Below are 16901 nucleotides of genomic sequence, written 5' to 3'. Positions count from 1 at the left end.
TAAGCACAGAGCAACATTTGAATTGAATCAATAATGCTAATATGCGGAAGAGCCGTGTGTAAACTGTGAGAAAATGTTAGTGCAAACAAACACATATTTTGACAGTCACAACAGTTTAATTTGATTTGACTCTTTTGATCTTTTTCCCAGGTCCGTCTCTCTGGTGCCATTCACAGTAATGAAAACGGTGTCTCTTCACATCTGACTGCCAACAAAACTCGTGCCAAGAGGAGGGATATATATATATATATATATATATATATATATTTTTTTTTTTCTTTTTTTTTTTTAAAATGGGCAAAGTCTGGCAAATCTAGCCTTGGTCGACTAGAACCAGAGGTAGCAGACCGATGAAAGATACAATGGTTATCTCATAAATGTCCTTCTCTCTTGTCTTTGAATGGTTACTTCCTGATCTGTTACCTTGTAGCGTTTAGGCCTGTTGGGATCACATTTATCACAGCTTCAAACTGCAAATGTCTGTAATGCTGGAATCATTTCCAAAAGGCAAATAGAAAGAAATGCCCCCCCCCCCCCAAGAATTGTTAAAATAAATAGCTTTCATCGCTCTGCACTACAGAAATATTGTCCGTTTTCATTTTATTTGGGGAACAAAGATGGAAATTGTGGGGGAAAAAAAAGCATCGTCAATCTTTTATTTCGGGCACACAGGAAAACATTTCTTTGCTGCCAATTGTGACGCATCCCTAATGAGCCTTACCTGGGCAAACTAAAACTACAACACAGCCACCGCCCGCCGCTCAATAAAATGTCTTCCACTTAATGTACTCTGAGCTTTCTGCCATCAAAGTAATCTCTCCCTGCAGCGAGCCTTTTGGTAACAACTGGCAGTAAAATTGGAGAAACAATTCCCCCTTTCCATACATTCAGCTGCGAGCTCATTATTACCGTTTCCCTGCTTCTGCTCCGAGGCAAAGGGCTCCAGATGTCGTTGCCTGATGCTTTACTCAGAGAAGTAGGACAGATTCAAATCAATGGGCATGTGGACACTACCTCTATGCATTCTGCTTGTGTGTCTACGCCTGTGCAAGCTGGCCGTCACTGGCTGCTGATTCCTGAACCATCGCGACACATCTGCTGGCTTCTGAATTCTTCTGGTCATCCTAGCCTCTGATTCCTGAACCATCACAAAGCGCCGGCTAAAGCCGTTTCATTCAGTTCCAACACTTTGGCCGGGGTCCTACTTCTGCTGGCTGGCAGCTACCTGCTCTACCGACGGCTGGCCTGCTTCACAGGAGCAGGATGAGATAGAAGTGGCTCCTGTCATCCAACATGAAAACACCTTTAGTTGTAGCGATACACCGACAGGTTGGTACCCTCTTCAGAAATGGATCATTGCAGGTGGTTAATGAGAAGCATTTTGGATATGACAAATCTGCTAGTTCTAAATTCTTTAATAAATCCCCCCCCCCATCCCCCGTCTGCCACGCATCCTGAGGCAATGTCTGCGATTTGAGCCTTAGCAGAACATGCTGGCAGAGACGAGCAGCTTTTTTGTTCAACTGTCAAGATACATTTGCATCCTTCTGATACCTCGAGTCAGTCCAGCTGCCAGTCATGTATTCATTCTCCAGGAGCTCTGTAGCAGGACTTTACCTCTGCATGTCGGTGGCTGCTGGCTCCACTGGCGGTTAGCCTGGCACTGGGCGGTGGAGGGTCCTTCCAGGGTGTAGCCTTTGTTGCAGGAGAAGCGCACCACGTCGTTGGAGTTGAAGCCATCGCCCGTGGTGCGGCCATAGATAGGGCTACCTGGGTGGCCACACGTGACGGCTGAAGTTGACGCGCATCGCCCGGGGACGATGTCAGAGGAGGAGGAAGATGGAAGATGAGGCAGCAAAGAATGGACACCGGGGGAAAGATAAAGCAGAGAGGGGGGGTGAGAAAGATGGAGTGTGTGGAAAGAGAGAGACAATTCAATAATCGTGATCAATAGGTGATGTACAGTGACACCCATCATAGGAATTTAATTATCATATAATTAACCTCAAAGGACAATAGGGTAATTAGGAATCAAGACATGATCTCGATTTGGAAAGGGTAAACAGCACATTTCACATCACACGCCATCAATAGGTGACTCGGAGATCGAGAGTCACATTATTAGGAAATGTATCAACTATTGACTTTGACACCTTTAACAGTGATTTAAATCTTTAAGAATGCTAAAAACATCTTGTGAATACAAATGTACGTCTCAAAGTAAAATAGAACCATCCCCATCAGCTCTTTTCAATCTGAACAGTAGTTCCATGGTTAAAAACTTCGGTATAATGCACACCTGATCCCTTTAGCAGTCAGTGAGGCAGTGGGAATTGGTTTTAAAGTACTTACAGATACAAACTGGGAGCTGGCCAGACCAGTTGTGGTCCTGCTGGCAGATCCGCACTGAGGAGCCAATGAGCCTGAATCCGGGGTTGCATTGGTAAACCACCGTGTCTCTGTAGCCAAAGTTTTCCCCGATCACCTGCCCATTCACGATCTGCTCCGGAAGACCACAGTGACCAGCTGCAGGAAAAAAAAAAAACATACAGTATTGCAATGTTTGTAATGGAGACCCTAAAAAAAAAAAAAAAAAAATACAGCACACATCCTCCCCCCCCCCTTGTAGTGTATGGTAATAATTACACTCTCTGGACACACGCGACAATTCAGTTGTAGCTAACGTGCGGGTCAAATGTGTGCACCAGATGCAATGCACGTTGCATTAGAAATCATAATTGAACTATTGCAGCCAATCACTCATGTGGTACAATACTTAAAAGGTCAGATTTCTAGTGTTTTGGAATAATAGCTCGCACTGAACTAATGGACAATAGTTGCAGGGTAGAAACACACTTTTGATTGCGTTATCACGTTTGAATAACTTTGCATTTTGACAACTGTATTATAAAAAGAAATGAGGAAACTGGTGATTTAAAAAGGTCTCCGAGTTACAATGCTGGCAAACAAAATTAATTTGTCATGAAACATATTTGGAAAGTATTTTATATTTTCGGGCTCATCATAATCTCCGAATGATCATTTCGAAATTCATATTGGATTCAGCTTCTGACGGTGATAACTCAGCTTTTCTCATCTACAGTAGACGCATGTGAAACTCCTCAAAAATCTGTGCGATACACTCATGCACGTAATCGTATTACTTTCAGCTACAATAAATGCCTTTCAGAGACGAGAAATCTCGCGGAGATTTCCACTGACACTTAAAACCTGGGAAATTGCCACTGACTTGGAGTCTGATTTCCCTAATTCACTCGTGCACACAGAAAACTCAGCCGAGCGTTTTATTATCACACTCTAGTTGAGAGCAGCCAGATCCTATGAAGATGGCGCTGGAGAAGGACCATACCGAGAGGACCCCGGCTATGTTAACCCTGACAGTCGCATCACTAAACAAGAGAGGTGCCCTTCTTTTAATGAACTGAACCCGCCGGAGCCACCGCGCTGATAAACGGGCTACTGCATCTGCGAGGGGAGCCGTCACAGTGTGCTGCCGAGTGGGTTTGAATGCGGCTCAAGTAATTACGCATATCTCATTTTCTCCCACAGCACAGTGCCGAGATGAGCCGTCGTAAGCCAAGCTGTAACCTATTTTCTTGTTTATATATCTTTAACGGCTCAAATTGTGCTGGTTAGAGCTTGGCAAGTGTCTCAAAGATGCAGGCCAGCATTGGCTGTTCAAGAGCTCTCTCTCATTTAACAACAAATCACACTGAACACTTCTACTGTACGGCGCCGCGCTCCAATCAGTTTAAGTTCGTTATACTTTATGCTCTCTACGATGCCTGAAACGGTCCGACCGGTGCCAGCCCAAAGGAAAGAACATTTAAAGTGGCAGCACTGAGTACCAGCATGACGACAAAAAAAAAGAGAAAAGGACATCTTTCTAAATATTTGTGGTAATTGGTCGTACACACTTGGCAACAGAACCAATTATAGCCACCCTCTGCTTCCCCATCTGGTTCTATTATGGGCATGTTGGCCCAACCAAAAAAAAAAAGCTTATATCCCATCTGAACAGATCGCCAGCAGTGTTTGACCCTGGTCAAAGCTGTCCTTTATAAAGTTAAAGAGAACATTAAGGCCCTGCTTACCCAGGCAGTGAGTCTCCGTCCCACTCCAAAGGCCGGAGAGGAGACACTCTCTAACTGGAGAGCCAGTTAAAACGTAGCCAAGGTTACAGCTGAAAATGGCGGACGCTCCGAAGGTTGTTTGGGTCCCAATTTTCTTCCCGTTAGGAGGAGTAGGTAGATCCCCGCAGGAAATGACTGCAATCAGATGAAGACAATAGTAAGAAGAGGATGGAGGTGGAGGAGGCACAGGATGAAAGATCAAGACACCGGGAGAGTGAGTGAGAGAGAGATGGAAGTTGGCTTACATCTTCAGAGTCAATGGGAGAGCGCAGTCATTTACACCCATCTTGCCGACTTTAACGCAATGAAAGAGTGACCTGCAGTATATCATGCGGAGGATAATGATGGTGTTTGCCTTTGTACCAACATCTCTCATCGCGCTGGTCGGCATCTCCTTTTTTTTCCATTAAACAGGCCATTCAGCTATTTTTCTACTCAAAAAATAGGCAGCAAAAGAAAAGCTTTTATTTCCCACCGCTGCAATGAACTAAATCTAGCCTAGGCTGAGACAGGAGAAGGTAAAGAGTAAAAAAAAAAAAAAAAGTGCATCACCGAGCTGTGAATTAAGTGAGCTGTGAATAAGGTGTTCTTTCTTCAAGTCTTGCAACATCGTAATCCATGAATCTAGTGTGCCTGGGGCGAGGCGGGACAGGCCTTTTAAGTTCGGTGAATACAGGAAGGTTCAATACCCTTCTATTCCATCTTTCCTATGAAACTAATGAAACACATATACGGTGAGTTTGTGGAATTAAATGCGGCATGCGTGCATTTGGCAATGTTTTTTCCCTCCAATGTATTTTTCATGATAATGCGATGGCAAAATGGAGATAAAATTGTTTATGTGAATGCGTGTAAATCTGTAAGCGTCGATTTTCATGTGTCGTCACTCACTTCGACAGCGAGGCCTTTCGTTTCTCCAGCTCCATATCCCATTGGCCAGGCACTGGATGTGGGCGGGGCCAGCTCGATAGTATCCGGGGTTGCAGGTGAAGATTATTTTAGTTCCGTACTCGTAGTGCGAACCATTGACGATCCTCCATTTCCCGTGGTCCAGAGAGAAAGAGCTGAGGCTGGGGCACATGATGACTGTGCCAAAGAAAGGAAAATGGTGGGGAGTGGACTTAGTTATCCAAATAGACTGACATCCGAGTCAATTTCTGGCCTCAATCCCTTGTACACACACACATTGCTAAATCAAACTCTGAAAACACAACAGAAATAGAAATGGCTGCAAAGCAACACTTTAAATCTACATTTTAATTTTAATCAGTTGAACAGACGAATGCATGTAAAATGAAACTTTTCTGCTGTTACTGTAAACAAATGTTCCTCCACAACAAAGCTGTTTATGAATTGGCATTCTCTAAAAACCAAATGAGTTTTTAAAAACAACAACTCCGTTTCCCTTTTTGCTGCAACAAAACACACACGGCCGGGAATAAACATTGGTCTCAAAAGTAAACAATGTTGTCAATCACTCGGTAAACTGACTTTCAAACTTGGAGGCGTTGCACTGGCATGTAAAACAATCACCCCAGAGCCAGCTACAGATTTCCTCCCTTTCATCCATCCATTGTATAATCACCACCCAACAAGTTGGTGTCTTTGTAATGAAACCAGAACGCCTGCTTCTGTTGGGACTGCAATCCATATTCCATGACACCTTCCTTTACAGAGCAGTGTTTTGTTAAAATATTCCCCCAACTTGTCCAGAGAATTGTTTAAACTCTCACTGTTTCTCCAACACGGCTGTCAAAATGTTAAAAAAACAGTTTATTCTCCATAACTTTTCCCCTATCCCCGTCTTCTCATTCCCACTTGCTCAACCGTGCGGTTGAGGTCCGCTCGCTCGCCCCAATAGAAAGCCTCTGCTCACCGATGCATCGGGGTATCTTGTTGTGGTTGCTCCAGGTGCCGTCTGGCTGGCAGACTGTGGTCGTCAGCTCTTTGGAGGAGAGCCGGTAGCCGCTGTTGCAGAAGTAGGTCACCCGTGTGCCGACGGAGTAATCAGTGGCGAGCACACCTCCGTTCACTGGTGCACTGGGCACACCGCATGAGACAGCTGTAGGCGGCAGGAGGACGGTTGTCAACACACAAGACATACGAGGTTTGCAGAGGGACGCCTGGCACATCCTCTTATGACAGCGTATGCATAAGCACATAGACACATGTTTGTGTGCAACCCCTTTGTGGGACACAAACAATGTCAATTGTTAGTTATTTAATCTACATGAGCACATCTGTGTTACTTTGTCCTTTTCCTTTCAAATTGGTATAATTATAGGAAGAAAATACAAAATAAATCACTCAACACGGACAGTGAACGCCTCTGTAGAATTTGCGACAACAGACCTCACTCACCGCGGACACTTTGACATGTCACAGCGGGGAAAGCACAGCTGTTATTAATCACATGAATAATGACTGCATTCAGCTTAGTTGAGCCAGTGCCATATCTCTGGTGTTGTAGCGCGCTGGCTTACTGGACCACTTAATGGCACCGGGCCGTCATTAACCAAATGAGGTGCACCTGTGCTTCTCCTGCTAAGTCAAAAAGTCGCTTACGAGGTGGGGTCACCGCTAAAGTGCGACACGCCTACCACCGCGGACGACGACTTACCAAAGAAACACAAGTATTTACTCCTACCCAATGCATTTATAGTAATATCAACACTTAACCAACTCATTTCAATATAGGTCATTGAATCCATAAAACTGCTCTTGAAATCTCACCAACAAGAGAAATCCATGCATATATATATATATATATATATATATATATATATATATATATATAGGGCTGGCCCCTTGAGGAAAAATGTATCCAGCCGCCTCAGAGTGGAAGTAGTCTAACACACTGCAGAGAGGGACTTTATAAGAAATACAGTCCTCACTAATCTTCTAAGGTTTTGGAATATTTTCCATTTAAGAAAATTAGCTACTTTACAAATACCTATTAAACCAAGACAAAGAAATGTCCAGATATATCTGGGATAATTTTGCCAGTGGGTAATTTAAAAACAGTGACTAGTACATGTTACTAGTTTCTACCAATGAAGCACTCAGAAAGACTCCTTAGACACTTAGAAAGACTCCCACACAGCCCCTACACCCAGTGAATCTGGGTTACTGTGGCCTCAGAGCTCCAACAGACAGAAAGCTCAAGATAGTAGGTTTCAAGGTGTTTATCACCAGCGCCAAGTCAGGCCGAGTGAGCAGAGCAGGGGGGGAAACCCACGTCTGCAGGGCCAGACTAAACGGGAACAGTTATGCAAACACACATATGATAAAATGGAGCAGCACTGGTAGCTGCATACTGAGAAACATCAAAGGTAAGCAATATGCCAAAATGGCCTGAAGCCAAGACGTTGCCCCTCGCCACCCCATGAGAAAATCAATCAACATTCATTTGAGAGCACTGCTAAGTCACAATTTAACAGATGCTAATCACCAGCACTAAACATTTTTCCACACTGCCAATGGAAAAAGTGTAAAATAAAGTGTATTGGGTCAGTATTTTTAGTGCTCTTTCTCTGAGACGCAGGAGCAAAACTCATGGATTAATATACTGTGTACATTATCATACACAGGATCATAAACACCGTAATGTAATCTCCGCCATATAGCAGATAAGCAGATGGACAGCGTCTGCATGAATATATCAGTTCCTCTGCCGCCACGGTTGGGTTTATGTGTTTTAGAAAAAAGTTGTGTGCAATTACCAAAATGACGGAATTAATCACAGGTGTGAAATGTTTTTAAATCATTTTATAGTGCATGACATACATATTTTGATTTCAATGCATCACGCTAAAATGCAATTGAGCACACCATCTGTTGCTGTTTGCTACTCTGTGAGTGAGAGTGTGAGGGTGGTTGTGTGTGTGTGTGTGTGTGTGTGTGTGTGTGTGTGTGTGTGTGTGTGTGTGTGTGTGTGCGCTAGTGCACGCAATCATGTGCACGTAAATGCACACATTTCACATGTGCGCATCAAAGAACCCAATTAGTTTAGTGAGACCCAACCGCAGCAGACACTGCATGCTAATAGCGAGTTAGCCAAACTAATTTGAAGAAGTGGAAATTGACAGACGAAAGGGAGGATTGATTTCCGTTTCCTTTCCACCTGACGGGGTACTGGCTCTCAATCAGGCGCGATTCAGTTCAGCTGCTAACAACGCAGGAACAGGGCTCCGGCTGAGACACTCGGGTGCCTTAAGCGCCTGCCTGTCTGCCTGCTGAGCACTGGGGGTGCTGGAGCAGTGAAGAACAGGGTGAGAGGCAGTCTCGAGTTGGGAATAAAAGGCTGCCAGGGCGTATGTGCTCACCTTGACACGCTGGAACCGACGCATCCCAGGCGTAGAAGCCATAGGTGTTCTTCTTGCACATAGCCGTGACCTTTCCAATCAGCTTGTAGCCCCTGTCGCAGGCCCAGCGCACCATGCTGTTGAGATGACCCCCGGTCTGGCTCACTACAAAGCCGTGTTGTGGGGAGTCTGGGGTACTGCAGTACATTGCTACAATAGATATAATAAATAATATAGGAACAGTGGAGAGGAGCGAGATGAAAAGCAAGGGAGAGGAGGTGAGAATCGAGAATCGAGAACAGATAAGCAGATGTTTACAGGGGAAGAGGGGGGTGGGAAGCAGAGAGAAGGATGAGAGGCATTAACAAAGCTCCTCCAGAAAAAGACTCAGTTGTACATTTGAGTTGCAGTAATGCTCCATTTTAAATGCAGAAAGATAATGAGGGAAGCTGCCCGAGGAGCGTCACATCTATTTAGCACTCGGGCGATGTGCGAAAGGAAGTCCTCAAGATCCCATTATTACTGTTCCTCTCCTGGACTATGGGGGCGCAGCCATATTCAATTTGATTTAACACGTGCAACACTGGTGCATCCTGCAGTGTATTTATTCCACAGTTTCCCTTTCCCTTCGTCTTACAGCCCATCCGACGCAAAAAAAAAAGAAAGTAAATTTGATTCCCAGAATATGAGCGCCGAATCGCCGTGGGGACGGAGAATTCAAGGGAGGGCCGTGCGCTTCACAAATGCTGTCAAACATTCCTTCAAAATCAGCATGACTGGGAGATAGGATGCTGGGGTTTAAGGCAGCTCCTGTTCAATTCAATCAAGTCAAGGAGGAGTTATGTCTACAAAATTCATCACACCGACTTTCAAAGTAACACACTGGTGTATTAAATATAACGGAGAGACACAACATGAAAAATACATGTCTTTTGTGCTCTTTTTTTTTCATAATTATTGATGCATTTCAAATTAACTACTTGCTTTATTAAAGAGACAATTAAGAATTTAAATGGAGTGTTGCATTGGAAGTCTTTCATTGACTTTCCTCCTGCCTCGTGGTTGCTTTCTCTCCTATTGTGATCCATTATCATTTATGTGGAAATTCCAAGTATTTTGGTAAATTAACTTAAATTAAAAGCTCAATAAATAACAACCCCAGAGCAATCACAGCACGCTGCGATAAAAATCACGGGGTCACATCGTACGCGCACTTTTATCATTACTCTGTACTTTAGAGACAAGCTAAATTAAAATAGCACTAATAAAAATAGAATATGATTATAAGCTGGATACATACTTTGATACTCACCCACATATCTGATGTGGAAGCCACGTCGGTTGGTGCCGTGATCAGAGGACCAGCGCAGCAGCAGCTGGTGGCCTGTGGTGGTCAGGCTGAAGGGTGTTTCAATGTCACCGCTGAGTGAGGCCAGGCTCTGGCTGTAGATGTTGGGACCTGAACACAGATTAGACACACACACACACACACACACACACACACACACACACACACACACACACACACACACACACACACACACACACACACACACACACACACACACACACACACACACACACACACACACACAGTAAAATATCAGTTCCAAGTTTAATTGTCGACAGACATGAAGGTGCATCTATAATTTCTTATGATTAAATAGCAATAATTACAGATAAGCTAGTGCCACACAACACATCATTTCCTTGACCTTTCTAAACAACAACCATGGCATCAACTAAACAATAACATTTGGCTGGAACATAAAATATGCTCCAAGATGCCACATTTAAAACATGGATGCTGAATATAGTAGTGCATATAAAATCATTATGAGAATGTAAGTATGAATGTATTACTAAGAAGCACTCACAACAAGACAAACACATCAATCATTTCAGCTAAGTAGCATAGCTTGGATCTTGCTAACGGCAGTTTTTTACCACAGACCACAACATTCCAGCCGAACTCACCATCAAATATTTCCAAGATGTCAAACTCCTTCTCGGTCTGGAAGAGTTCAAAGTGTAGAGTCATGTTGTAACCCTTCTCCACGTTGATCAGCCAGGAGCACATCTGGAGATTGGGGTAGTTATCGGGGTAGCCTGGACTCAAGATCACCCCCGTTGAGTCAAAACGCACCTCGTGGGCCGGACATTGGACTGGGGGAAGAAAGGGCAGAGGTTGAGAGAGGGAGATGAAAGAGGTAAAGAAATTACTCAAATTAATATAATAATAACTAATGCTGGGACTATTACATTTCAGCCAGACTAATATTGCACCTAAATGCTGAGCTGGTGAGTCTGCAGAGTGAGAGAGAGAGAGAGAGAGAGAGAGAGAGAGAGAGAAATGACAGTTCGGTTTCTTTCCTTTCCTGCAGGTAACAGAAGTCTCTCTTCTGGGCCACTAGTGAAGAAACATGACGCATCTAAAAAGGTTAATGCGAACAACTGTTCCAGATAAAAAGGTCACTGGAAAACAATCGGACATATATCAAGGAAAAAAAAAAGTTACAAGAATTGTAACATGAAGCAGTATGCATATTCCTGGCTGCAGAGGCGTCGGCGAGAATAGCCGCTGGCTCAAAGATAACGGGCATGTACTGAATAAAATGTGCAGGCGGAATTTCTTCATCGAGTTACACTTTAGAAAAACGACTAAAATGCATATTCATATAATGCACAGGACACGAGGGTAGAACACACAAAGGGATGCACGGGGTACTGATGAGTCAGGTCGGCGGTCAGGCCGTCGTTCTGAGCTCGTTTCAGTTTTAATGTTACAGTTTACTTTAACTGTTCGTCATTCAAACCTTCTTTTCTTAACGGAGGGCTTTTCTACACAGTTGAGAGACTTGATTTTGCATTTGAGATGAAGCAGCAGGTCCGTTATGAGTGTAGCGAGTGAGTTCAGAACGGGGGTCTTCAGCTGGTGCTTCCTCGGTTTCCTCTGCTTCTGCTGATGCCAGTGGGAGCATTGGTCATAGAGCCAGCGCAAATTCGGCTTTCAGGAAATATGTGAAGTAATTGCCACTAAAAATGATATTAGATAATTTTCATACGCGTTATTACATAGAGGTCAGAAACTCGGGGGGGGATTCCGGCTCCCTGCAGCATTTTACCATATTGGACAGCTTTGAGATGTACATGAAATTGACTCACTTGATAGGATCTCATGCGCTGCACGTAGAACCATCTATCTGGCAAGAGTTTCTTTTTTTTTTTTTTTTTTTTAATAACTGAGCCCCCAAGCTAACGTTGCCAGGCAACAAACATAACTCCATCCAGTAGGCACAGTTGTGGCTTAAAATGCTTTGCCTCAAACTTTAGGTGCAGGGATTTAAAACATGAATCACGAGGGGCTTAAAACTGTTTGAGACACCTCAATACTGCTACTTCACAAGAGGGGCTTTTAGGGGACCGTAATCAGGAGAGGATGCTCCTCTGAAAGCAGAGGGAAGCTTACAATGTATTCATATGGTGATTTGGCTAATATACAAATTTAGATCTTTGTGCATTACCGTCACAAAAATGCTAGGCATGTAGAGTTATTATCATACTGGGTCCAATACTGTAATATTATAAGTATCATAGCACAAGTGTTAGGCATATGACTTCAATCAATCACACACAAAAAATATCTCAAATGAAAAAAATAAAAATCACATTTTGAATGAAACCGTTTTTCTAAATGAATTTAATCTTGTAAATACAACCTGCTTTAACATGAGAATTGGTTCCTCAATTACATTGTGGCAACGACTGAAACTACTGGTGTCATGCAGTGTCTCTTAAGGCCCGTGCATATGGTATTGTACTGGTTTTTGCAATGGAGTGCACGCCATAATGATAACTTACAAACATTGCAAGACGTGTCGCTGCAATTCCTTGTGCAGACTACCAATTGTTTATCCTTTTACTCGGCTCACCGTGCGTATGGAATGACAATGACGGGTACACATCATAAAATAAAGCTCACGTAAGTATAGCGGCGAAGAAATTAGAGGAGAAATTGTTTTTCATTAGATTTGAAAATCAATGAGAATGCGAAGACCAATATGACAACATTAAATGGATTTAGACTCAACATCAATGCGGCAGATGGTTTACCAAGCAAACACAGCAGTCCACTGAATTGTGGCTCTATCCTTTACTCAAAGCTAACCTTCCTCATAGGAGGACACAGCCTGGGGAAATATCTCAAAGACCAGGGGTATTTTGGGGGTGAAATTGCATCGCCGTGCAAGGACGTTTCAGTGTTATCTTAAAGGCGCAAAATGGAAAATTAACAGAAGGGTTGACAGAAAACAAAAGCGGAAATGGGGGAAACACAGGAGAATTCTTTTTCCTGCTTTGTCTGCAAGCTGCCGACAGGAACTGGCCCCTTCACAAGCTTACTGTAGCAGTCTCTTGGATGTGAATAGCAGGTCAACTCAAATTAAGTTCAATTTTACATGTCCCAAGGAGAGCAATTAGTTTCGTGCTAGAGGTGGCACAAGGACGTAACATATCCAACACGAGAAAATGTAATGAATTCTTGACTACGATAATGAGGTGATCCATGAAAATGTCAAACAATGCATTACTAACCCGGACGTCCTACAGTAGTACTAACTATGCCAATTTTAAGCTTGAGGCAAGTTTTAAGCAGCCGTCATTTTGTTGCACTTTTAATATGTCAATCACAGACGGTGCTTAATTTACTGTAACTTGCCTGTTGCTCGTTTTGGTTTAACAAGTGCAACCTATTTTTCATGACTCAGACTCAGGTTTCCTTTGTTCCATCCATTTTTCCAGCATAACCCGACTAACAGGGGCCCATTGACTTGGCACAGCTCAGTTCATTGTGATGTGCCGGAGTCCGTGCTGTCCAACATCAAATTCTGCCGTATGACCGATTGCCTTGCACAAGAGAAACCGACTGAAAAACAATGTTGTGTTCTCCAACAAAAGTCCCAACATGCTTTGCCCATCAGACTTTGGCAGGTTCATTTAGTCACTCAAATTACAGCCTGTGAAATGATTTCAAGTACAGTATGCAAGTTTTAGCAGATAGGAGCTAGTTGGTCTTGGCACAGCTCTGTGTAGTGGTAACGCATGACAAGGTGGGCTGGCAAGGCCGACGCGACAAGAGGACTTGGATAAGTCAAGCCAGTACTGTTAAGTGAATGACTGCCCTCACTTGGCAGGGAAGAAACAGATCAAATTATGTCAAACTCTTCCTATTTTATTTCCTCACAACAACAACAACAACACAAAAAGCAATTAAATAAAGCTTTTGGAAAACATGTCACAGCAATTCCATGACCGTCAATGCTTAACATGCAATGAAGCGTTCGTTGCATGCAGCTACTCTGCACTGTCCAACAAGCCAATGCAATGTCGCAGGACTTCATACCGCTTGTGCTTTTAATAAATTATGATTTTCTTTTTTTTTTCTCTCGATGCTCCATGCAGCACAAGTAAAAGGAAGTTGTTTACAGGACTCAATGAAAATTTGATAAAATTACCACGGTTCTGTTCTCTTTGACCTTTGTGCATATACTAATAGCATCATTGGCAGTACTGTAGCATTTATGAATAAAGAATAGGAATATTTTCTCGAGCTCGGATCACTGATCAGATTACTCAATTTACAAATACTATTTCTGGGTCCGCACTCTTTCCTCGAGATTATTTCCCAGGACTCATCCAGACAGCCGCTGATCGAGCCCCACACTATGCCTGTCTGTGCAAGATGTGTACGCCAATGAAATCATGTCTTACATGCTTATAAATGATGACAAGTTGGTAACAACAAGTCATACCATGTTACGGTCCATTTGACCTTCGCATTGCGCAATGTACCTTCACCCAGTATTAAGCCCGTTTATTGTTCTGACCCAGGCTTCTCTTTTTTTAATAATCAAACTCTCTCTCCACAACGCCCAACAACACACATTGAGACCGTTGCTCCAAGCGAGCCTCGAATCATAAAACTTTAAACTTTTGCCGATGAAGCGAGCGAGCGAGCGTGACGGCTTCAGAACCAAACCGAGAGCGACCTATTCCAAAATAACCGCGTCCATAAACTACCGTTTGAAATCCCCAACGTAACTTGGCCCTTTCAGATGGCTCCGCTAGATAGCATAGCAATAGTTTTCATTTTGTGACCTTGTACCTGCTGCTTTACTGACGGCACTTTCTCTTTGCTGAAACGATATCGGGCACATTCTTACTTGTGAGAGCAAAACAATGTCAGCCGCAAAACCGCTAGAGAGTAAGAGCCAAGATATCAAGTTATACATCAAATAATAACAGTCAGGAATGAGCAAATAGGTTCCAAATCACTAGTCCTATTCTCAGATGCTTTATGAATGCAGTCTCTGGGTCTGAAATTCCAACGCGATTACTCACTAGTTTCTAGAAATAAAAAGACAGGAGCACTCATCAACTCATGACGAGACAAAGAACTTAAGGGCCCTTCAAGAAATGCTTATCCACGGGGAATATCAAGTTCCGGAGCGCTCTGTTGTCTGCAGGCAGAGATGGATGTGTTGGCATGACAGGCAGGCTTTTGGTCTAAACAAAATATCTGATGCAGACGACACAGACACACAAAAAAAGAAGCCTCGGAAAGACGATATACCTCAATCAAATCCACGGGGTCATTAGAGCAAGGATTAAGGGGTAAAATATAAGCTCCATCTACCTTGTTACATTGTAAAAGAACTCTGGTCAATGAAAACTGCTGATCTGTAATCTGTTTCACTCTGATCCATCACAGTCAAGTGCTGCTTGTAGGGGAGCGTAGCTGCATGATCTCGGGTCGGTGGTAGTGGGACTCTGAGAGTCTTGACAGCTTAGAATAGAGATGCGGTTTGCCACCAGGAGCCTGACACAAGGCTGTGAAACGACGCACAGATGAACAGTGGGTGCCACCGACTGCATCCAACCTCGGGCAGAGTGGCGTCAAGCACCCATAGAGGCACCCATACCTGAACATGGATACGTATACACATGCATGTGCATTGTACACACACACACGCACGCATTTGAACACCTGCAAACTACAACATCATATAGACTTTGCATATTGGATAAACCGACCTTGACAGACTGGTGGGGGTCCATCCATCTGTAGCCGCTCTCCAAGTCGACAGGTCAGAATCTCACTGCCCACCAAGGTGAAGCCCGGCAGGCACGAGTACCGAATTATGTCCCCTGTGAAGTCATTTACACCCACAATCATACAAACACAACCATCCATTCATCCGCCCACACACACACACACACACACACACACACAGAGAAGGGTTAGTAAAAGCCTCTTCACTACCAGCACTTGAAACAGTAATCAACAACACATTTTCTAATGAAGATTGACGTCCCATTAGCGAGCTGGAGTACTGAAGGCACTTCATTACAATACAGCCACACGCTGGTACAAAACACACACACACACACACACACACACACACACACAATTACACTTAATTCCAAAGACACAAAGTTAGGCAGCCACGAGCCATAGGACCCACTTCTGAACTGAAAATACAAACAGCATTATAAGACAGAAGAGCAAAGGGGCAAGAAAGAACGAGGAATACAAAGGGCACATTGCAAGTAGAATTAGATAGAGAAGGTTGAGAATAATCTATATATTATACATTAATATATATACTCGTTTGAAAAATGTCCAAATGAATATGGACTACAGCCAAAGCCGTTTCAAATTGTGAAATCGATACATGGAGTAATACGTTAACAAAAAGACTGACAAAGAGATAAACATTCAAACAATAGTGCCAATGCAAAAATGCAAGATTCAGCTTACAGGGCAATGGATTCATTAATTAATGGCTAAAACATTTGATACGTATATACCTATTTTTATCCTGTCGCCATGGCTGTCGAAGCAAATCACCTTATGTCTGATGCAAATGTATTTCATGACGCACTGTGCCCGGCCAGTAAACAAGCAAAACAAGATAAGACCTATTACAAACCTATTTCAAACTCTTCATCATCGGTTAGGGTGGTAGCGTTGGCAACAGGAGCGGGTGGCTGACATGTTCTCAGCTGGTATGCTGTTGGGAGAGGACAGAGGCTGAAATCTGTCAACAGTGTGTGTTGTTTGCACTCAAGTGTGTGTGCACAAGTGTGAGAAAGAGAGAGAGAGAGAGACGAATCTGTGTTTTCTGTCCTACCTACATTACATTTTTTACTCTTTCATCAAGCCGACACTTGATTAGATCATAAATTGCCACCTATCACTGTTCATGATCATCAAAAGCCATCACTAATTTAGCTGGGACGGGGGATATTTTATTATTAATCAACTTCTTTTTTTGCGATGGGGTGTTTTAATAGTGCAGGATAGAAAATGTTTAAAAAACAGGCGCACAAAAGGCATTCATCATTTATCATTACACAGAAGTGGAAGGAAGCAATGTCATGT

At 43.3% G+C, this 16901-nt stretch overlaps 1 protein-coding gene across 1 annotated transcript in view; it reads right to left on the bottom strand.

The window, feature by feature from the left end:
* LOC117745212 (CUB and sushi domain-containing protein 3-like) overlaps window positions 1-16901 on the bottom strand; it is a 185303-nt gene that overhangs the window by 37589 nt on the left and 130813 nt on the right. Inside the window, 10 exon segments of the mRNA XM_034553370.1 lie at window positions 1618-1791; window positions 2353-2526; window positions 4116-4289; window positions 5046-5240; window positions 6031-6216; window positions 8480-8668; window positions 9759-9917; window positions 10436-10624; window positions 15551-15664; window positions 16450-16530. Of these exon segments, the coding sequence (XP_034409261.1) occupies window positions 1618-1791; window positions 2353-2526; window positions 4116-4289; window positions 5046-5240; window positions 6031-6216; window positions 8480-8668; window positions 9759-9917; window positions 10436-10624; window positions 15551-15664; window positions 16450-16530 (1635 nt within the window).

Source organism: Cyclopterus lumpus, chromosome 16, assembly GCF_009769545.1.
Source record: "Cyclopterus lumpus isolate fCycLum1 chromosome 16, fCycLum1.pri, whole genome shotgun sequence".
NCBI classification, from domain to species: Eukaryota; Metazoa; Chordata; class Actinopteri; order Perciformes; family Cyclopteridae; genus Cyclopterus; species Cyclopterus lumpus.
The sequence above is the reverse complement of the archived record's forward strand: the minus strand, read 5'-3'. Positions and strand labels throughout refer to the sequence as shown.